This window comes from Tachyglossus aculeatus, chromosome 16 (assembly GCF_015852505.1).
Source record: "Tachyglossus aculeatus isolate mTacAcu1 chromosome 16, mTacAcu1.pri, whole genome shotgun sequence".
In the NCBI taxonomy this organism is placed as follows: Eukaryota; Metazoa; Chordata; class Mammalia; order Monotremata; family Tachyglossidae; genus Tachyglossus; species Tachyglossus aculeatus.
The window spans coordinates 1,612,279-1,635,076 of NC_052081.1; the positions used below are offsets into that span (position 1 = coordinate 1,612,279).

At 48.2% G+C, this 22,798-nt stretch overlaps 1 protein-coding gene across 7 annotated transcripts in view; it reads right to left on the minus strand.

Annotated features, from left to right (window-relative positions):
- The window catches only part of STXBP5L (syntaxin binding protein 5 like), a 170,059-nt gene that overhangs the window by 24,044 nt on the left and 123,217 nt on the right, over positions 1 to 22,798 (minus strand). For 2 of the 7 annotated variants that reach the window (XM_038757588.1, XM_038757585.1), the window contains exons 15-21: positions 22,516 to 22,733; positions 20,283 to 20,458; positions 18,564 to 18,689; positions 16,532 to 16,683; positions 15,026 to 15,097; positions 7,242 to 7,307; positions 3,424 to 3,516 (exon numbers count right to left, since the gene is read on the minus strand). In XM_038757588.1, coding sequence (XP_038613516.1) covers positions 3,424 to 3,516; positions 7,242 to 7,307; positions 15,026 to 15,097; positions 16,532 to 16,683; positions 18,564 to 18,689; positions 20,283 to 20,458; positions 22,516 to 22,733 — 903 coding nt within the window. The remainder of the gene's footprint in view (positions 1 to 3,423; positions 3,517 to 7,241; positions 7,308 to 15,025; positions 15,098 to 16,531; positions 16,684 to 18,563; positions 18,690 to 20,282; positions 20,459 to 22,515; positions 22,734 to 22,798) is intronic. The other 5 variants (XM_038757590.1, XM_038757587.1, XM_038757591.1 and 2 more) reach the window with 3 other exon arrangements.

The window sequence follows — 22,798 nt, forward strand, 5'->3', positions numbered from 1 at the left end:
TGTCCCAAGGATGGGGATGAGCAAACCGGAATTTTCTGGCACTGCAGCTAGAAAACTTTCAAGACCTATTTCCTTCAATTTATAAACTGTTTTCCATTATGGAGAAATTGAAGAGACTTGACCCTTGGAGACCAGGTGGAAAATGGATTGAGAAGATTAAAAGGTGATATATTCAGGTTGCACAGCTCAGGGTGGCATCTGGAGAGTTTCCAAAACTCCATCGGGTTCGACTATGGGAGGGAGAGTCAAGCAGAGGCCTGTCCATTCCATTCCTAGCCTGGGCAGTGGCTAGCGAGTGGAAGGCAATCTGCTACAAGTTACAAAGAATGAGCTACATGTAAGACGGCTCACCCCTAAGTTTGTGTGGGGCACCAAGCAGGGAGAGAGGGCTATTACTCTGGATTGATGATGGGACAAATCAGAGAACTGGCCAGACATAGAGACAAAGGGCAAGTTTATGATGAAGTGCCCAAATGCAAGTAAAGCACTCAGGGAGAAAAAGACAAATGGCCCCCCGGGAGAAAGGGAAACGCAGGTCTTAGTAGGGCATAGGTCGTGGGGCCCAAGAGTCTGCTCAGGAGTAATTGTCTAATGGAAGCATTGAAGTGCACTTGCTTAAAAAAAAATAAAATACACTCAATTTGCCAAATAGGCTAAGTCAGTGTGTTAAAAAAGCAAGATACAGGGATAAGAACACGGCACGTAGGAACCCCAAGGTTAATCAGCCATTATCCCTGGCCCCAGACAGACCCTTATGGAATTTAAAAGGAACTTCCGGGAAAGGGGATTGTTATGTACTGGAATGGAGGCAGACAAAGGTGCCAACTTTGCATTGTGAGTCCAGGGGCCAAAAGGGAACAGGGATTTAGCAGGGACGAGAATGGGGTGGACGCAGGCTTCAAAGCGCCACGGGGCCAGGGGGCTGCCATTTTGAGCATTTCCTGTTCTGATGGGTCTGGTCAGAGACCTGGGATGAGAAAGTCTAGGAGTCCAACTCAATAGCTGGAGGTGTTTTGTGGAATGGACACTGTGAATAGAAGAACGTAGATGGCCGTGGCCTCTTCCGGAAAGTGCAGATCTGGTTTTTGAAAAAGCAACCCAGCTGTGACACTCCTCATAAAAGAAGGCCAGGGAAATCCCAAATGGGCAGAGGAGTTTCCTTGGCACCATGAGCGCTTCTATCCATATCCATAATTGATTTGTTTCTATTAATCTCTGTCTCCCCCTCTAGACTATAAGCTCGTAGTGAGTAGGGAATATGTCTACCGGCTCTGTTATATTGTCTATCCAAGCGTTTAGTACAGTGCTCTGCACATGGTAAGTACTCAATAAATATAATTGATTGATTGCGAAGTCATACATGAGGAAGGAATGACGCTGGCTAGAGGTAGCTCTGTTCCTACAAGCCTTACCCTGCGTGCTTTGAGATCGCATTAGTTCTTTTCTGGTCTTTCTCGATTGCCAGGATCTGGTATTTTCCTGAGTATTTCCAAGTGCTTTACAAAGCTCCCCATAGTGTTCTGCACACAGTAAGTGCTCATTAAATATGACTGAATGAATGAATGAATGACTTTAGCAGCAGATACCTGGGTGACCTTAAGGGAGGCAGGCCCCCAAGGTTCCTCTACAGTGGCAGGGCATGTCAGTAGACAAAAACAGTACTGAAAGCAGTCACTAAATTCAGCTACGCGGGCAACATCCTGTCAGTCATATTTATTGAGCACTTACTGTGTGCAAAGCACTGTACTAAGTGCTTGGGAGAGTATGACTCAGCAGTAGAACAGACAGATTCCCTGCCCACAAGGAGCGACAGTCCACCGGAGCACAGACCGGCGGAGAAGTGGGAATCGGAATCAAGAAGTGGCGCTTCAAGCGTCAAACCAACTGAAGGTCTCAGAGCAGAGGCCGAGTCTAATGCAACCCAGGGCTGCTAGCTGTTCACCCAGAACCAAGAGATTATGGTCAACGGCAAGGGATTCCAGCAAGGGATGGAGGGGAAAACGCTGTTTAGCTGGGTACAGCTCTCCACTGTCCAAGCCTCAACCGTGACAGGTTTGGATTAAGAAATCCAGCGATGAGGGAACGGCTCCTCAGGCGTGAATGCTGGGAAAAGGTCAGCTTGCTCTTGGCGGGGAATTTATGATCAGAGCCAGTGGCGGAGTAGGCTCGTGAGTCGCCAGAAAGCGCCGATAGACAGATCAAGATCGTTGCCGTAACAATCCTCCAAGTGTTCACCCAGACCAGAAAATTCTACCTCGAAAAGCACTGCTCCCCTGAGCACCTCGGGATTGTTGTACGGACCCGGCAGGGACTAACCTAAGAATTTTGGGAAGACACAGTCATTTGTCACGGTCCCTTTTCGTGCCTTTCCAGCTATGGTCCCTGGATCGGTCCCGAGTTGTGTCTCTGGAACCTTCTAGCTGCTGCAGCCTGGCGCTCCGGATTGCCTTGTTCTGGGGTTCATTTCAAGCCTTTGATGGGCTGTCCCCTGTTCCTATTTGTCCCTGGGCTTGAAATGAAAATCCGGGGCCCATTATTCCACTTCCACCATGGAGAGAAGTTGGTTGTAACGTAGCCTGGATTGACAGAAACGGACAGACTGGTGAAGTGAGCTCAAGTGAATGCTGGAAACAAAGGTGGGACCTGTAGACTCAGGGAGGATCGGCCCCAAGGTTCAGAAAGCCTGAAGGTTCAGGGAGATTCCCACCTGTTCCAGTCTTAAAGTGGCTTCCCTAAACACCCTTGAGGGCCCCTCAGGCCTGGGGGGCCTTAGGGAACCTCAGGGGCCCCTGTGTCTGATGAGGTGGTCCAGCCTACCTTCTGCCTCCCACAGTTTCCTGCAGCATCCTTCTAGCTGTCTGTCTGTTTAAATCATGAATGCCGGACCACTGCATCCTTCCCCATCTGGGAACCACAGGGCAGGGACGCAAGGCGGCAGCGGTGTGTTTCAGGGGGCTGGGGATAAAATGACGGAAATTTTACAATGGCCACCCATCATAAGGAAAAACGAGAAAATCCTGTCAGGGTCAGAGAATCTGGGTCTGAAGCATGATGTTTTCAAGCCTGGGGACTCTAGAGGTTCTACCCCCTCTCTTCCCGACTCCCCGGGGGAAGCCGGACCAGACGGATGGAACACTCTTATGCAAGCCTAAAGTTCTGGAGACGATCCCGCCAGTCGCTCGCTCTTCGTGCGCCTAATCTGTATCCCATTGAGTCCCTTCCCCAGTGCCTGGTTGTCCCAGTGGCTGCCTGAGAGAAGGTTGGCTTCTCGCCGATAATGGAGAAGGGCCCGGAATCTCCTACATGACAAGATGAGGAGGGAGGGCTTGGGAGGTGAATGGCAGAGCGGGATACATCTGGCCAAACAGAGGGGGTTGGAGGCGGGATCCCAGCCTCTCCGGCAATGGGGCTTTTTAGTTTCACCTGGCAAGTGGTGGCTTTGATTTCTCTGCCTCCCGGCTGGTATCTCATTCCGGGCAAAGCCCGGCGCTGTCTCGGGAGTTCGGGCAACCAGGCCTGGAGGGAGGAGAAACAAAATGCTCGGTCACCACGCTTCCTGGGTCTGGCAACACCAAGGATTCTGACCTCAAAGGGCAGGCTTAGAGCCAAGATTTGCCACTGGGATTGATTAATGGTATTTGTTAAGCACTTACTATGTGCCAGGCACTGCACTAAGGCTCTGGGGAGATACAGGTCATTTTCTTTTTTTGTGGTATTTATTAAGCGCTTACTATGTGCCAGGCACTGCACTAAGGCTCTGGGGAGATACAGGTCATTTTCTTTTTTTTGTGGTATTTATTAAGCGCTTACTATATGCCAGGCACTGTACTAAGCGCTGGGGTAGATACAAGCTAATAGGGTTGGCACAGTCCGTGTCCCACATGGGGCTCACAGCCTTAATCCCCATTTTACAGATGAGGTAACTGAGGCACGGAGAAGTGCGGTGACTTGCCCAACATCGCAAGGCAGACAAGTGGCGGAGCTAGAATTAGAACCCAGGTCCCTCTGACTCCCAGCCCCAGGCTCTGTCCACTAGGCCAAGCTGCTTCTCCAGGTCGGACACCATCCGTGTTCCATGTGGGGGTTCATCACCATCATCAATCGTATTTATTGATCGCTTACTATGTGCAGAGCACTGTACTGAGCGCTTGGGAAGTACAAATTGGCAACATATAGAGACAGTCCCTACCCAACAGTGGGCTCACACTCTAAAAGGGGGAGACAGTCTAAGGGGAGGGGGAAGGGGATGTACGGTGGGCCTTCTCGTTTTTCCTGAGTAGAGAATGATATTCTGCCAACTCTGGGTCTGAGAGCCTTTCCGGTACCCACAGGGAAGGACCCATGTGTGTAGGGGGATGGTGGTGGGCGGGGGAGACGCTCCCAGAGCCTGTCTTCAGCAGATGACTTCCTGTGGCTGGAAAGCCGATCCTCTCTAAGGCTTGCTTCAGTCTGTCCTTCTCCTGACTCACGTCTTCTCAGCTGGCGGGGGCAACGTTTGTCATCTGTTTTGAGAGTTACTGCCAATTTGAAATCAAGAATCCCCAAAAGATTATCGGGGCCATTTCTGGAAAACGTCATTAGAAACACATCGCCTTTCGGTGCGGTCGGGATTAGGGTTGGCAGCCCCCTTCCGTCACATACGGCTCGAGGGTTTGAGTTCATTTTTATAGGGGTTATCCATCGTCTTCATTTTCCTAAAAGCTTCAACGCATTATGCTGGCGAGATACGACCGGACGTTTTACTTCATAAAATGAATTTAAAATATGTGAAAATTTCTCCCGACAGAGCAAGCACTCAATGATCCTGCAATCTGCCCTTTGTCCAGCTTTGCTATTTGTACAGATACGAGAGTTGGGGATTGCTTCTGTCATAACTGGTGTCAACTGCATTTTCAAAAGGATGAAATGGCTGGAGGAGCCGGGGAAACCAGCCACCCGGAGAAAGCTGCAAAAGGAATTACTCCCTGCTCTGGCATGGGTTTCCTCAGCTCTAAGTTTGAAGCATTGTCTAAACGACCTGTGAAACCTGCCCTGAACAGACTGCGTCAAAGTCTTGTTTGGGTGAGTTCAGCAGAGACGACAGCAGTCGCGGAGGGATTTTAAAAAATGGAAGCTGCCAATTCAAGTTACCTCCACCAACCCTACTGCCTTAATTCCAAGCGACTGGTTCCCCACTGAGTGATGTTTTCCGGGCTTGGCAATAGTCAGAAAATGTGAGCACTGAGCTTGAATTTAGGCTCTGCAATACCAGATAAATCACAACCAGGGAGTTTAAGTCTCCATGTCTGGAACATGAAGTTGTTAAGAAAAAGTAAAAACAATGTCTGACTTGGCAAAGTCTAAGGAGCTGTGGAGGGTAGGATGCCCCCATTTTCTCTCTATTGCCAGGAAGACTTGCCTGGGAAACTTGCTTCTTGGTGGGCACATACCCAGGGAAATTCTCCCTCTGACGGGCTTAAGCCAGGGGAGACTCTCTTCCTGGCAGGAGTAAAACCCAGAGAGACTCACTCTCTGGTAGGCCTAGGCCCGGGGAGACTTGCTCCCTGGCAGGCTTATGTCTGGGGAGACTCACTCCCTGGTGAGCGAAGGAGGCTGTAAAACCACTCCCGCCTGCTCCACAGGGAGAATGTGACTCCGGTGGCCGTGTTTAGGGTGGGCCCTTTCTGACTTCTGCTCCCCACTCACTTAATTCTACAACGGGGAAGAGAGCACCTGTCACACAGCAGATTCTTCATTCACACGCATGCATCGCTAGGATCTCACCGTCGATACCGTCATCTTTGAAAGCAAAGGACAGTCAGATACCATCACCAGCTTTTACTGCGAACCTACTGTGACAGAGCACCGTACTGAGCCCTGGAATTAATTAATCAACGCTATTTCTTGAGCGCTTACCATGTGCAGAGCACTGTACTAAGCGCTTGGGAGAAGATAATACAATAGAATTAGCAGAAATATTTCCTGCCCGTAACACATTTATGGTCTAGAGGACCATAACTACTACCTAGAATTGCAAACTGCCTTTCTTTCCAAAGCATTTTCATAGCCATCATCTCCTAGTGTCTCAACATCCCTGTGAAGAAGGGAGAGGCAAGTATTACTACCACCCCCGCTTTCTAATACCCTCCCCTCACTTCTGAGATGAAGAAACTGAGTCCCAGAGGGGTTAAGTGATTTGCCCAAGGTCACAGAGTGGGAAACTGGGATTAATAATAATAATAATAATAATGGCATTTATTAAGCGCTTACTATGTGCAAAGCACTGTTCTAAGCATTGGGGAGGTTACAAGGTGATCAGGTTGTCCCATGGAGGGCTCACAGTCTTAATCCCCATTTTGCAGATGAAGTAACTGAGGCACAGAGAAGTTAAGTGACTTGCCCAAAGTCACACAGCTGACAATTGGCAGAGCCAGGATTTGAACCCATGACCTCTGACTCCAAAGCCCATGCTCTTTCCACTGAGCCACGCTGCTTCTCTAATTAGAAACCGAGTCTCCTAACTCTTAGATCCACTAGGCCAAACTATGAACTATGAGCCATCATCATCAATGGCATTTACTGAGCGCTTACTGTCTGCAGAGCACTGTATTAAGGCCTTGGGACACCTGGGATTAGAACCCGGTTCTCCTAACTCCTAAATCCAGTCTCTTTCTGCTAGGCCTAAGAGATGTGCACTATTACCAACGATGATATTTACTGAATGCTTCCTGTATGCAGAACACTGTACTAAGCTCTTGAGAGAGTCCAATACAACGGAATCCGATCAGTGGTATTTACGGAGCGCTTACTATGTTCAGAACACTATACAAAGCATTTTATCAAACAAACAAAATTCAACTGTTTGTAGAAGGAGTGTTTCACACAACAGTTCCATGTTAGAAAAACTTCCGAAACAACAAAACCGATACCATTGGTGGATGATTCAGTGAGGAAGAGGTTAGTAGTTTTTAATAAAATAATCATAATAATGGTATTTGCTAAGTGCTTACTATGTGCCAAGCACTGTTCTAAGCACTGGGGTAGAGACAAGTTAATCAGGTTGTCCCACGTGGGGCTCCCAGTCTCAATCCACATTTTAAAGATGAGGTAAATGAGGCACAGAGAAGTGAAGTGACTTGCCCGAAGTCACACAGCTGCTAAGTGGCGGAGCCAGGATTAGAACCCATGACCTCTGACTCCCAAGCCCAGGCTCTTTCCACTAAGCCACGCTGCTTCTCCGTTGAAGATGTGAGTTTTTTTACCTGAAGTGGGGGACTTGCAGCGATCCAGTTCCAAGGAAACTGGGCTGTCACTGAGTTCAGTGAGACCTGAAAAAAAAAAATAAAGACAAGACAGATGAGAGGAAATCCAGGAGGGAAAAGAAGCCTAGGAAAGAATTCAATGTTCAGCTGGTGATTGGGTTAATAAACAGCGAAAGCAAAATCATTCATTTGGGATCCACACCCTCCCCTCTGCCTCACATCGGTATGAAAAACCAGCCTGGATAGCCGTAACTTCTGAAAAAAGAAAACGCTTGACGGAGGAAAGAAGCAAGCAAAATAAGCGATAGACACAAAAAAGGGAATTCGAATGTGGCTGATGGAAAAGCCTTAAATTATCAGTGTTTCTGTTTCCCCATCTACAACAGGAATATACGTTGATCACAATTCCCTAGGGTCCACGGGGTAATATTATTTGACGGGTAAGTGAACATCGTTATTATCAGGATGGGCTGGAGTGAGAAGAACCTCCTTCTAAAGAGAGGAAACGAAGGCTCCGTCAAACTGGACAGGGAGGGGATTATCTTCGGAAATTAGGACCGCTCGCTAGAGTGAGCATATCGAGGGGCTTTTATAACCCCTCATCAGAACTAGGTCTCTGGTGTGAGAGTTGGGAAGCCCGAACAGACCCTGCAGGAAGACTGACGCTTTCAACTTCTGTCTAACCATCCTCGTGCGCTTCACAAAGAGACCCAGGGGGGTGACTTTCTGGAGCAGGGGATTCTGGAACTGTTCCGCCCCACCATCCCAGAAGATGTGCCTCGGAGATGGCTATGGAGAAATCAGATTTCTCGGGCCCTGCTGGCTAAGCGTGCCTCAGTGGGCGACCCCCAGAAGGGCTCGCTGGCTGTGAGGATCTCAAAAGCGCGGCCGTGGGTCTTGCTTCTGCCACAGACCTGCACGGTGGATGCGCGCTGCCTATTAGAGCATCAGCGACTGGAGCTGCGCCCTCGGTTGCTCCCAAATTACTCTTCTCTCAGGATTCCTTGCCCCTTGCCCTCCGCCAAGGCCACCTTTCCTACATCCAGAAACACACCAGTTAGAACCACTTGTGGCTGCATCCTTTCACCCCACAACGGGACACATGCTGACCACCCAGTCCCTACCACTGGGATGTGGGCGGAAAGACACACATCGTTTGGCTTTCCTATCTGGTACGGGCCAGGGCAAAATCCATCCTTTAGTCACCAGAACATTTCCTATATTTTCCTCAAGAGAGTCAGTCACTGAGCATTGAGGGATACAGTCTACAAACCCCACTGATTCACTCCTCTTAACAGCAAATACCGGTCACGCTACAAAGAGGGGACTCTCCCTCAGACCTCGATAAGGATTGGCTCATTAGGGCCCAGGTCTTTCTCCTACATCTCCGGCAAGCTGCCTCTGTACATGGAGATCGGAAATGCGCCGAGACGAGTGCTCTCATGGGTGCGAGGTTTAAGAAATTACCATATAAAGCAAGCCCCAGGTTTGTGGCCCAATGCATTCAGATGCACAGGTAATAATAATAATAATAATAATAATAATAATAATAATAATAAAATCAATCAATCAATCGTATTTATTGAGCGCTTACTGTGTGCAGAGCACTGCACTAAGCACTTGGGAAGTACAAGTTGGCAACATACATAATAATGATGTTGGTATTTCTTAAGCACTTACTATGTGCCAAGCACTGTTCTAAGCGCTAGGGAGGACACAAGGTGATCAGGTTGTCCCACGTGGGGCTCACAGTCTTCATCCCCATTTTCCAGATGAGGTAACTGAGGCACAGAGAAGTTAAGTGACTTGCCCAAAGTCACACAGCTGACAATTGGCGGAGCAGGGATGGTAGCAGAGAGTTAGCACAGGGAAGAGTGCCATCTATGTGGGTAGAAACCTAGAGACATTCTGATGGTTAAGCTGACCTTTCAGATTTTTTTATAAATGGTATTTATGAAGCTCTTACTGTATGGCAGGCACTGTAGTAAGTGCTGGGATAGATGAAAGTTAATCAGGGTGGACAAAGTCCCTGTCCTACGTGATGATGATGATGATGATGATGATGATGGTATTTGCTAAGCGCTTACTATGTGTCAAGCCCTGTTTTAAGCACTGGAGTAGGACATCATCAATGTCCCACATGGGGTTCACAACATTAATCCCCCTTTTATGGATGAGGCAACTGAGGCACACAATCAATCAATCAATCAATCGTATTTATTGAGCGCTTACTGTGTGCAGAGCACTGTACTGAGCGCTTGGGAAGTATAAGTTGGACACACAGAAGAGAAATGGTTTACCCAGGGCCACACCACGGACAAGTGGCAGAGTCGGTATTAGAACCCAGGTCCTTCCAACTTCCATGCTTGTGCTCCATCCACTAGGCCACACTACTTCTTATTCAGGAGGAAATACTCAAACTCATTTTTAGCTCTTTCCACTACAGGCTCTTTCCAAACTCTTGGACTGTGAGGCCCATGCGGGACAGGGACTGTGCTCGACCTAATTAACCTGCACCTACGCCAGTGCTTAGAACAGTGTTTGAATGTTGAGCTGAATAAGGTCGTTTTGGGGGCTCAAACTGGGATGGAACGGGAATTAAGGTGAGTGATGTTGGAAGGAGAGGAGGAATGGCCATTCCAATTCTGCTGAATTTAGGCAAAATGACCATCTCGGGGAGATAGTGGGAGGCGCCGGGGGAGGGCTGGGTAGGCCGGGAAGCAGAAGAGGCTGCTTGGAGAGAAGATGCTTGACATTTGTTTGGGGGGGCAGGGTCTGAGGAATTCTGCGGGAGGATCGAGCCCAGAGTGTGGGGAAGTTGGAAGCAGTGGGGAGCCAAAAAAAGAGAGGAAGAGGATGAAGCGGCAGGGGAATAAGGGAGGACTGAGCTGCACGAAGATAAACCAGGAGGCAAAAGTCACTGAAGCGGTGAAGCGGAGGCAATTTCATTTGGGAATTTGTGTGGCCTGACATCTTCTGACACCCTTTAAATTGTAAGCTTGTTGCGGGCTGTGAACGTGCTTGCCAACTCTGTTGTATTCTCCCAAGTTCTTAGGACAGCGCTCCCCACATAGTAAGCGCCCAATAGATACATTACAATGAGGATGATGATCTTCTACAGTTGATCAGGGAGGGCAGTTGCTTAGCAACGATGTACTATGAGAGTGGTACCTTTGGACCCCATATTTTTTTTCCATCCTATAAATGACAAGTGATTTATCATCAAAATTAGAATTTGCCAGAAAACTTGCCAAGGGATTAAGTGTCACCCTAGTCCGCCTATTGATAATTTTCCCCATCAATATCCTTACTTTTACATTAACACGAGACAAGAAATTAAGCTTTTGTAGGTTTTTGCCTTTTGGCATTTTGCAGTAGTTAAAGGCCACGGAAGGGAGTCAAGATATTCACTTTTGAAATATAATTTGTGCAGGCCGCCTGAAGGCGCTACCAGGTTTTTTCACAGAAATCCTTCTGTAATTGTGATGGATTCCCAGTAATCTTCTAATAACAGATTCTACTGTCATTTCAAAATTAAAGAAATAACATAAACACACGTTCAAATGACATTAATGTCCTGAAAAACGATTCAAAAATCAACACATTCTAGTTTCTTCTTACTGCAGCTCCATTTTCTTTGGTTTGGTTGTGCCAGCCTATGATTATCTAGATGAATGGGGAATCCGAGAACAACAGAATTCTATAATTAAATACTATTTGTGCTTTGGTGCTTACATGCAATGAACATTTATTTGCGCACGTATAAGGACAATATTAAACTCGAGCAGGAGAGATTTGTTCGCCCTTCATAAGCACACATTCCAGGCTCGAAGGGTTTAATTAGGTCAATTACCGGAGACAGATGCAGTGGAGCTTAACTTGTTAAATGCCCAAGTACCAGGCACCTCATGGCTCTTGGAACAGGCCGGGGGCTTAACTCTGAGCAGAGGTTGGTGCCTGCACTTTACTGCCTCCCATGAAGATGTGTATGTGTGTGTTTTGGGGGGTTCTTCGCCCCCACAAAGTGGCTGCCCTGGGCAGGTTCTTAGAAGGCCCTCTGCCTTCAAATCTGTCAGGCATCAGCTCTCCCCATCTTCAAAGACCTTCTGAAATCCCATCTCCTGTCGGAGGCCTTCATCTCTGCTCTCCCCAACTACTGTCTTGACATTTCTGTGCCATCTAGCCACTTACGTACCACCTAGATAGCAACGTGTCCTGCTTCCTCCTTTCTGAAAATGTAGTGACTGTCTTCCCCGCTAAGTTGTAAACTCCTTGAAGACAGGAATCTTGTCTACTTATTCATTCGATCCTAATTATTGAGCACTTACTGAGTGCAGAGCACTATACTAAGGGGAGTACGATATAACAATAAACCGACACATTCTCTGCCCACAACGAGTTCATTGATTCCATCTCCCAAGTGCTTAGCACAATGCTCTGCACTAATAGGGGCTCTATGCATATTATGGATGGACCATTGGCAGTGGGCATGCAATACTGATGATGCCGGACGGTATGTTCTGTGGCGTTTTGATAGCAGAGCCCTGGGCGAGGGAGGACTGGGAGTCAGGGGACCTGGGTTCTAAACCTGGCTCCCCGACTAGTCTTCTTTGTGACCTTGGGCAAGTTGCTTCACTTTTCTGCACCTCAGTTCCCTCATCTGTAAACTGGGGATTAAGACTGCGAACCCCATACGGGCCAGGGACTGTGTCCAAACTGATTTGCCTGTATCTACTCTAGTGTTTAGTACGGTGCCTGGCACGTAGTAAGCACTTAACAAATGTCATTAAAAAAGGACCATTTAAAAAAACAAAAGAAACAACACACACACACACACACAAAAACAGATCCAAGTGCAACACAGCCAGGGGAGAGCCATAGCTGGGGATAAAGACAAAGGGCAACAGAGGAGGCCCCCAGAGAACAGCTCCCCAAAAAACAGCTCTCAGAGAGCTGGAAACAACTTCCAGAGAGTAGCCATGGACCGCACTCCTTTTCCACCAAGTTGTGGGCCGAGCCACGGGCCAAGATGGGAGAGCTGCAACCTCAAATGGGCTCCAAAGAACACCCAGCTGCTTATTCTCCAAGGCACTTCCCCGGGGCTCTGTCCACGTTCCCAGAGCCCCTCACACCGCTTTGGGCAACAGGGACCATGCTCTCGTTCCCTGAGAACCAGGCTCGAGACCCCAAGGTAAGGTTTCTTAAAAAGGAAGAGCTGTCCTGGAAAGAATGGGATGTCTGAGTGTATTTTCAGTGTGTGTCAAACATGAACACGTACAGATTCGGTCCTTATACTGTTTCACAATTTGGAGCTGCAAGAGTCCCAGTTTCTGACTTATTTTCTTCAGTAGATTTCCGGTACAGTTCTGGTCCACCCCCATACTACTGCCCCTGCACCACACTTTTCTAAACCATCTCCTAAAACCTCATTTCCTAAAAACTTCTAAAAACAAGTTTCTATGTTCCGCCTCACGGCCAAACATTAGTTCTGGTCAGAATTCGTTCAGCCCACCTTGTTACTGGACAGCCACTTGCTCGCTGGGAAAATCAAGCACTTAGTACACTGCTCTGCACACAGTAAGCACTCAATAAATACGATTGAATGAATTAATGAAAATCCCTGCTGTCTGGGAGCTCCTTGAGGGCAGGGATTGAATCTACCAACTCTCTTAGACCTTTCCCAGTGCTGAATTCAGTGTGCCATACTGGTGGATTGGAAGGTCCTGGAGGGCAGGGATCATGTCTACTCACTCTCCCAAGCAGTTAGTACAGTGCTCTGCACAGAGTAAACCTTAGTAAACCTTCCTGGTGATCTTCTGTGCATACCAATCAGGAGGAAATTCCCATGAGTGACGAGGGCCGCCATACACACACATACGCAGAGCCGTTGGCTGACTTAACCCAACCCAATTCTGTCCCAAGGTAAATTAATTTTTTATCCTGACCGCTCTTGGTGCTACTTCAGTCTACCATGTAAGCAATTTTATATAAAAACTGATGTTCCCTGGAAAAATTGTTTTGCCAACTGACCATTTTCAAAGTTTAAAATAGTGTCGTCTTTTTCGAATCCCCAAAGCAATATGACGGTGGCCTAGGATAGCTCCTCTGAAATTAACCACGGTTTAATGTGTGTTGGGACTTGCTGAGTCATTCGTTCATTCAGTCATATTTATTGAGCGCTTACTGCTTACTGTACTAAGCACTTGGAAAGTACAATTCAGCGAGAAACAGAGACAATCTCTACCCAACCCAGCACACCATTCCTCCAAGCAACCTGGACCCATAAATAAAAACACTTAAATCGAATGCTTAAAAGCTTAGTTGAAAAAATCAGTCTATCTCCTAGTGGTTTTCCAATGCAGATCCAAATTGTTCCTAATGGGAAGTCAGTGCCCGTCTCAGGTGGTCTCGGACACCGCCTCTCGTCTGAAGTGAACGGGTGCCAGGGGAAGCTGGGATGATGAGGAGGAGAACACTCTAGGCAGGGAGCCTAGCAGGATCAATGGTTCAGAGACAGAAAAGCTCAGTGGACTGGGAAGGGAACAGGATAGCTTGCCCGAAGCACAAGGCAGGAGCCTCGAGAAGGGCCTTGAAGCTTAAGGGACAAAAGGCCCCCCTCATCGGGTGGGCTTCACCCATAGAAATGTGAACAAATACGAAGACAGTAGCTTGGTGATGCAGAACCCCAGAAGGCCCCAGGATGAAACAAACTGGCGCTTTCGTTCAATGAGTCGGTCCGAGAGAGTCACTATCCCAGCCCCGGGGGGAACCCAGGCTGGGTGTCCATCCCCCTGCCCCCCATCCCTTCGGGAGAGGGAGTCTCTTCAAGTGGTTTGGTTCATGCCTTGGACTTGAAACAACAGTCCTCAGTAGCAGGCCACCCAAGCCCACCCGGAGGCTTAAGCGCCCAACTGCTTGCTCGAGACCACCCTCTCAAACAAAGGCTCTGGGCTGCAGCTCTGGCCTCAGCAAGGACCAGGCACACAGGTCCGGTCATCTGCGGGCCCGTGGATTGAAGGCTGAGGAAACGTGGGCCGCTTCTCACAAGCCCTGGATCCCCCTCTACCCGTTGTGGGAGCCACGGGCTAAACCCGACGTGTTTAGTGAGAGCCCAGATGGAATCGAGTCTTACTTAAATGACCCTTTGGGTTATCGATAATCCAAACTGGGCCCGGCCCCTGGCTGTTGGGGCAAATGAGTCTCCTTCAGGGGCTCCGTCCCGCTAGCGGGTCCAAAAAGTCTAGGCTGACTTTTCCCAGTCCTGGGGCCTGGTTGAGGTTCTGCCCACAACGAGCTTTCAGTCTATAGGGGTGAACAGTTACTGAATCTCCATCTTGCAGGTGAGGGAACTGAGAAGTGAAGTGACTTGATCAAGGTCATACAGCAGACAAGTAGCTGAGGCAGGATTGGAACCCAGGTTCTCTGATTCCCAGCCTGTGCTCTTTCCACCAGGCCAGGTGGTTCCTTAACAGGGCGGGGGCTCCACCCCTGTCTCCGGTGGGGGTGAGGGGTGATGAGAGGCTCACGAACGAAAAATAGAAGGATGTGTTTGGAAGTAAACACAGAAACAACAGAAATTCGTCACCAGGTGCAGAACATTAAAAAAAAACCCGAGGGATTATTTTATCGCTAGAAAGGTACGCAGCTTACAGCTGGACTAAGTAACGGAATGAAATATGCGCACATGCTGAGTGTGCTGAAAGCAACACATCACTGAGCACGGATGTATGGAGTGGATTCAAGCACATCAAGAAAGCCGTTGGCCTAACCTTTCTGGAACTTACTCTGATAGGAAGTACGGATCCGTTTCGTTAAATCTGGATAAAAGTTAGACAGGCCACGCATGCAAAAGTTGTCTGTGGGACATGCCAGAGCATCAGCATCAGCAGCAGGCAGAGGAGAGAGAGAAAAACAGTCTACAGTGAAAGGAAGTGACATCATAACCAGCACCTACAACAGCCAAGGAGAAGAAGTCGCAGCACGTGTCGGGTTTTCGGATCGAAGGTGGGAGGCGCTGAGAAAAATAACTTAATACAAAGAAGGAAGGGATGGTAGATGAGTGGTGGAAAAAGCAGTCGAAAACTTGGGGTGGCTGAATTCCTTAGAAGCGGGATCTAAATGGGAAATGGCGCTGTCGGGGAACTGTGACTCAACGGCGGCTCGCTTGGGTTCGATTATCTGGCCAGACGACCCCTCTGTTGGTATCCAACGAAGCTGCTATTGGGGGGTCTTTCCCCACTCCCCCCCACAAAAAATGGAGTTTTAGGGTGTGGTGATAATGCCAATGAATGTACTGTTGTGCGTTTCAGATTATTTGGGCTCCTTAAATATATCTCTATATACATTTTTGCAAATGGGGCATATTGCTCTTGCCATGGGTGTTTCCCTCTAATTTCTCCTCATGCTAATCCCAGAATCTCACCAATGTGTTGCCCACAGGAATGTTCAGCACGGGGCTCTGGGAGACCTCGGCTCTATCGAAGCAACCTGCACCCCCCAGAAATCGGGTGTCCCTTTCTGGCCTGGGCAAGCCCTTGGGGTCCCTGGGGTCCCTACTCCCCAGATGGAAGAGCGGGATCCGGATGCCCCAAGGTTTGCCTCCAGTCGGTCCGAATCTAGCATTCCCCGAACGGGAGGTGTGGGCCCGATCCTAGCATTCCCTGGGTCCCATCGAGGGCTCCGTCCGACCTCCCTACCCGCAGCTCTACAGTCTACATTCGAAGAGTCTGCGTGGATGGATTCCTGGCGGAGTTTGGAACTAACTGAGGCACAGACTTCGAGGCAGCCTAAAAACTCTCAGAGTTGCCTCTAATTGCTCTACGCCCTCATCATGCCGATACCTAGAATGGGTTCCTGAGCGCTTCTCTTTCTTCAGAGACTATTTCGTGTGAGCCCACGGAGGACACAAGCGGCTTTGGTGCTGATCTCCTAATTAGATATCTAGGTATTTGGCAGCTGAAAAGGCCAGGATACTAATTCTAAAATGCACCCAAGAAGATGTCCTATTTTTGGCTCATTTATAATCAGTAGCTCCCTATTCTCCATAATTTCTCAGGGGCTTTAAAGAGGGTGACAGGATGATGGCATATTGAAGCCCAAACAGTTCATCCCAAGGCAGACAGAGAACCCTGAGGGCTGGCTGGCCTTAAGTCTATCTCCCCCCACCACAAACCCCTCCTCAGAGTTATGTAAATCTTGCTGGCTGGTGTGTTTTACATTTCAAAGGCGTTATAAAAAGCTCTAGGCAAGAACCCCAAGGAGTGAGTCAGAGGCAGAACCATCTTTCCTACCTGCGATGAACTGCCTGCTTCTGCGCGGAGAACGAGGTTGTCGTGGGTAGGGATCGCTCGAACCGTATAAGTCAACCGTCCCCATGCTCAGCAACACGGTCTTCTGCAGGAAGTCCACAATGGCCAGCCCGTTGCAGTTGCCAAACGCGACGCTGAGGAGAAGGTAACCCCAGTTTACCGACCGGGGAGGGCTGGATGAGGGACTCTGGCACAGATAGTCAAACCAACTTCCTGGAAGCCTGAATCACCGTGATGTTCAGCGCAACTACCGGCAATGGCTTCTTGGATTGACTGCATCTATATAACCGCCCCCGCTCCAGGTTCCTACGCCTTTGCCCCCCACAATGTCACATCCTCAAACTCAGATCCCCTGTAAAACAGGGAAGAGCATGTGACAGATATTACGAGGGGAAAAAAAAGATCTGTCATCTGAGAGGGTACTGTAGTCTCATAAGCTCCTTGTGGGCAGGGAACCTGTCTACCAACTCTGTTAAATCATCCTCTCCCAAGCGCTTAATACAGTGCTCTGCACGTGGTAAGCGGTCGATAAACATGATTGACTGATTGACTTGTCTGAAGGGGGCGAAAACCACTTTGGAAAGTAGAGGTGACTCGTGATTATCCATGTTGACGAAAGACAAAGGACGGGGATAAACTTAATTCCCGGAAATAATAATAAAAATAATAATAATGGTATGGTATTTGGAAAATACCAGATCCTCATTTCCTCCCCTCACCAAGCGTTTTCTGGGATCGGCCTACCAATAGCTAGTTGAATATCTGCTATTCTCTCCGCTAGAAAAAAATCCTTTGATTGTTGTCCCTTCACCCCAATTTAGAAGATTCGGTCCGTCTTCCGGCTGCTCAGAAATCAATGAGGAGACACGCTGTGATGCCAGATCATAAGAGTTACCTAAGCTCCTTTACCCAAAAATCACGCTGGAGGGAAGCCAAGGGAAAGAAAAACCGAGCCCTTATTTTGGAAAGTACTCATTTACTTTTGGGAATTGTACACTCTCTCTCCTCGCGGCCCACCCCTCCACCTTCCAGCCTGCCCAACTTGTCGTGGTCCCAGCCACCCTCAGTATTTCGGATTTAATAGGCAAATCTTGCTGTGTGACCGCGGGCAAGTCCCTTAACATCTCTGGGCCTCAATTCCTCTCTGTAAAATGGGCGTTCTGATACCTGTTCTCCCTCCTACTTGGACTGTGTGCAAGCTGATTCTCTTGTATCTTCCCCAGTGCTTAGTAGAGTGCTTGGCATATAGTAAGTACTTTACAAGTACAATAATAATAATAATGATAATAATCAATGGTACTTACTGAGGGCTTACTGTGTGCAGAGCACTGTACTAAACACTTGGGAGAGAAGCAGCATGACCTACTGGAAAGACCACGGGCCCGGGAGTCAGGAAGACCTGGGTTCTAATCCTGGTTCTGCCACCTGCTTGCTGTGCTATTTTGGGCAAGTCATTTAACTTCTCTGTGCCTCAGTTTCCTCAACTGTAAATTAGGGATACCTATTAGAGAAGCAGCGTGGAAAGAGCCCGGGCTTTGGAGTCAGAGGTCATGGGTTCAAATTCCGGCTCCGCCAATTGTCAGCTGTGTGACTTTGGGCAAGTCACTTCACTTCTCTGGGCCTCAGTTACCTCATCTGTAAAATGGGGATTAAGACTGTGAGCCCTCCATGGGACAACCTGATCACCTTGTAACCTCCCCAGCGCTTAGAACAGTGCTTTGCACATAGTAAGCGTTTAATAAATGCCATTATTATTATTATTATTATTCTCCCTCCTACTTTGTGAGCCCCATGTGGGACAGGGGCAGTGTTCAGAACAGCGTTTGACACACAGTGAGAGCTTAACGAATACCACGAAAAACACACACACAATAGGACAGAGTTGGTAGACACATTCCCTATCCCCAATGAGCTTATAGTCTAGAGGGGGAAATGTTCCAAATATCTTAGTGAGTACAGTAAAAATGTGGGAAAGTTGGGCAGGGGAGAGAAAATCACTTAATGGCTAACTTACAGTCCGTAGGCAGAGCTGACGGCAAGGCTTGTGATTTGCTGCGGAGGTTCTCCGTCCACCCACACCAGCTGAACCACGAGGTCTGCTTGGTACCCAGGAGGCATCCTCACAGGGCGACCCTTCACGCTATGGGAAAGGGGAGACACCGAAACGCATCCTGTGATGACCCCCTCAACCCCCGCAGCCATCGACAATGTGGAAAATACAGTGGAAAGACTCCAGCTCACAAATATCTGTTTATCGCCTACAGTCCCGTTCTCCGGAAAATCCCAATGGGTCCCTGGGGGGGAATGAAACGAGCGTGGATCTCTAAAGGGGCTGTGCAGTGACCTGAAGGGGCCAAAGAATTTCCACTGGAGTTCTCAAATACAACCAGAGAGAGATATCAGCTGAGAGATGAAAGTCTCTCTCCAAATCAAGAAGGCTTTTGCCAGTGAGTATCCTCTGTCCCTCACCTCATGTTCCACTCTAGTGGGCCCGTGGCCACTCTCCCCTGATGCCCTCTGCTGCCAGGCCCTTGGCTGAAGGCAACGAAGAGCGGAAATGTGCCGTGTCACTTCCAACTTTGGGCATCCCATGGCAGCTCTGGGAGGGGAGAGACTTGGGGGTAGCCCTCACCATCTTGGCTCTGTTTCAGACAGGGCCAGTGATGAATGCCAGAGGGCCATCTGCAGAGCAGCATCGTGTCGCCATGCAGAATGGGAAGGGGTAGAGTGAGAAGCAGCGTGGCCCAGTGGAAAGAGCTTGGGCCTGGGAGTCGGAGGACCTGCCCAGAGGTCACCCAGAGGACCACTTGTCTGCTGGGTGACCTCAGGCGAGTCACTTCACTTCTCTGGGCCTGAGTTCCCTTATCTGGAAGATGGGGATTAAGAACATGAGCCCCATGTGGGACAGGGACTTGATGATCTTCTATCTACCCCAGAGCTTAGTACATACCTAACAAACACCATAGTTATTATTATTATGGTTATTATTATTATTCCTTCTTGCATGAACTCATCTGGAGGGAGGAGAAAAGAAGTGAGGCCATCCAAGAAGAAACCCAAGGACCCAGAGCACTGAGATGAACAGTTGAGATGAACAGGTTCTGGGTGTGCTGGGGACAAAACGCTGGGCTAAGTCCTAGGGTAACTACGAGATCATTACCTCAAATTAGCCCTTGCGCATCATCTACACACCCGTGGCCTTTGAACATCTGATAATCGCCCCACTCCCAACCCGATGGTACTTAATGTCCATCTCTTTAAAATCTCTATTATACACGACCTATTTATTCATATCACTGTTTGTCTTCCCCGGTAGACTGTCAGCTCATTATGGGCAGTGAACATATTGGACACTTCCAAGTGCTTAGTACAGTACTCTCTGCACATAGTAAGTGGCAGCATGGCATAGTGGAGAGAGCCCAGGCCTGGGAATCAGAAGTCATGGGTTCTAATCCCAACTCCACCACTTCTCTGCTATATGACCCAGGGCAAGTCACTTCACTTCCCGGAGCCTCAGTTCCCTCCTCTGTAAAAGACGGATTGAGACTGAGAGCCCCACGTGGGACAGAGACTGTGCCCAACCCAATTTGCTTGTACCCATCCTAGCGCTTAGAACGGAACCTGATACATAGTAAGCGCTTAACAAATACCATAATTATTCATTATTATCATTGACAGATTGAACGCGGTGTTGCTCGGATCCAGGGTATAACGGGAGACATTGAGAACTTACTTGAGGCATGGGAGGCTGTCCTTCGTCACCCCTTCGCTTGTCGCTGTGACGGTGCTGCTCCCCGAAAGACTCTTTAAAGAAGGTAGCTGGGAAGGGGGATCTGGAAACGGAGGAATTGTTTCTGGTTCAGGAGTAATGATCTCTTCAACTTCATACTGAAGTCGTACTTCTAATGACTTAAGTAAATAAACATCTGTGTTATCTTTGAGCAGGAAATGAAATGTCATTGCTTCCAAACGTTCAAGAAGAGACGTGAATTACATTTCCAATGGCAAATATCTCGACTATCACTTCTGCCCCATCAGATCTAGATGTGAATATTTCCCAGTGGTGAAACTAATCCACAGAAACCGCGAGAACGAACACAAAAGAAACCCACCCCTCAAAAAATCATCTCTCGCATTCTTTCTAGGCGATTTTGGCTACTCTGAAACGGGGCTTTCTTTCCCAAAAAACAGCGTGAGAAGCAGCGTGGCCTATTGGTAGGAGCACAGGCTTGGGAGTCAAAGGACGTGGGTTCTAATCACTCCACCACTTGTCTGCTGTGTGGCCTTGGGCAAGTCACTTCACTTTTCTGGCCCTCAATTACCTCATCTGTAAAATGGGGATTAAGACTGTGAGCCCCATGTGGAACAGGGACCGTATCCAACCTGATCCTTCCAGCGCATAGAACAGTGCTTGACACACAGTAAGCACTTAATACCATTAATACCATTACTATTATTATTCTCCTCAAAGCTTGGGATCTGTTCTGCCAAATTGATAGCCAGGGAGAAATTACTTTCTAGAAAAACTGGGAATCCTTATTTTTAATTTCAGGATAGATATGAAATTAGAAAGTCTTCAAAGAACTGTTCTCACGAGAGTACATAAATAAGGTAATCCTGTCAGATGCTCAACATGTTCCAAGAAACCGGCCCTACCCTTATCTCTCCAGAATCTTGATTCTAAACAAATATGGTTTTTGGTGGGAGATTAATAGAGAAATCACTTGAGCTATTCAGGGGTTTTACTATTTAAAAAAAACCCTAAACTTTTGAAAATCTTAGACACCATTGTAATTGGAAGCAGTTTCCAAACGTGAATTCAGGGGGTGCTGATAAAACTCTCAAACTAGGAACTGCTGCAGCTAGACTGTAAGCTCCCCCTCTAGACTGTAAGCTCATCGTGGGCAGGGAATGTGTCTGTTTATTGTTATAGTGTACTCTCCCAAGCACTTAATACAGCATTTTGCACACTGTAAGTTATCAATAAATACGATTGAATGAATTATTGAATGAGCTACAGCCTACTGGGTAACCCCAAGGTGATCGAGCAGCCAACTGTTGTTTTTAAAATGCTTTTAAACCTTCAGCAGGAAAGAATGGTTCAGGGGAGGGAGATCTGTTATAACAGGAGCTTGTCCCTTTTCCTCTCCCATTCTGCCACTAAGATTTGCATTCTTGAGGCTTCTGGGAAAAACCTCAGGCAAGTGTCATTTCCCGAGTGATTAACCCCAGGGAACCACTGTCCGGGGAAACTCAGCCCCTGCATCTCATGTGACAGGAGAGCGGAAAATGCCCGGTCCCAGTGAGCATGTGCAGATAGAGGAGGAGAACCACCGCCTCCTCACAGGAGCGGGGCTGAACCGTGGGCAGGATTGAAGTCCAGACTCCGCTGGGAACTTCTCCTTGTGCAATTTAGCCCACTGGTAATGAGTCCTCTAATGATGACCTAAAACTAAATTGAGAGCCCTGGAGGAATTCAAAGCCAAATGATACTTTGTGCAATACAATAAAACAACAGACGGCAGGGTCAAAGCTGCGTGGCTAATTTACCCCCATGCTCTAGAGTAAGGCAGGAAGCCCTTTGCTTTCTTTCAGGCCATTTAATGATGCGGATGCCTAATCTGGGTTCTAATGCCACACCTGCTCTGTGACCTTGGGTAAGTCACTTCACTGTTCTGCATCTCAGTTCCCTCGCCTGTAAAATGGAGATTAAGAGTGTGAGCCCCATGTGGGACAGGGGCTGTGTACAACCTGATGAATTTGTATCTACCCCAGCGCTTAAAACAGTGCTTGGCACATAGAAAGGGCTTAATAAGTTCCGTTTAAACACCAACAGCGAAAATTCTTGGAAATGAAAACCGTTCCCCTGACGGTTCAAGAACAAAGCAAACGCTAGCTGGCTGACATGCTCTATCTCCTTGCTTCCATTTCTGTCAGACAAGCAAACTCGTTCTGGAAAGACTCACAGCGATTTCGGTTGTTGTTTCAAGTCTGCTGAACCGGTAAAGAATTACATAGGCAGAGACCCCAGCCACACAGAATATTCTGCTCTCTGGACACCAAGAGATCATCTGAATGGCGAAAGGATCCTCTTCTACAATGTCGCACGCTGGCTTTCCTTCTCCCGACTTGGGCTTTTCAAAGACTTTTGAGGTCTTCAACTTGTACAGCATCTGTAGAGTTACTGTAAAACATTGAAACAGGTCGAAAAACTCTCTTGCCGGCATGGTGTCTTCCACTCTAGACTGG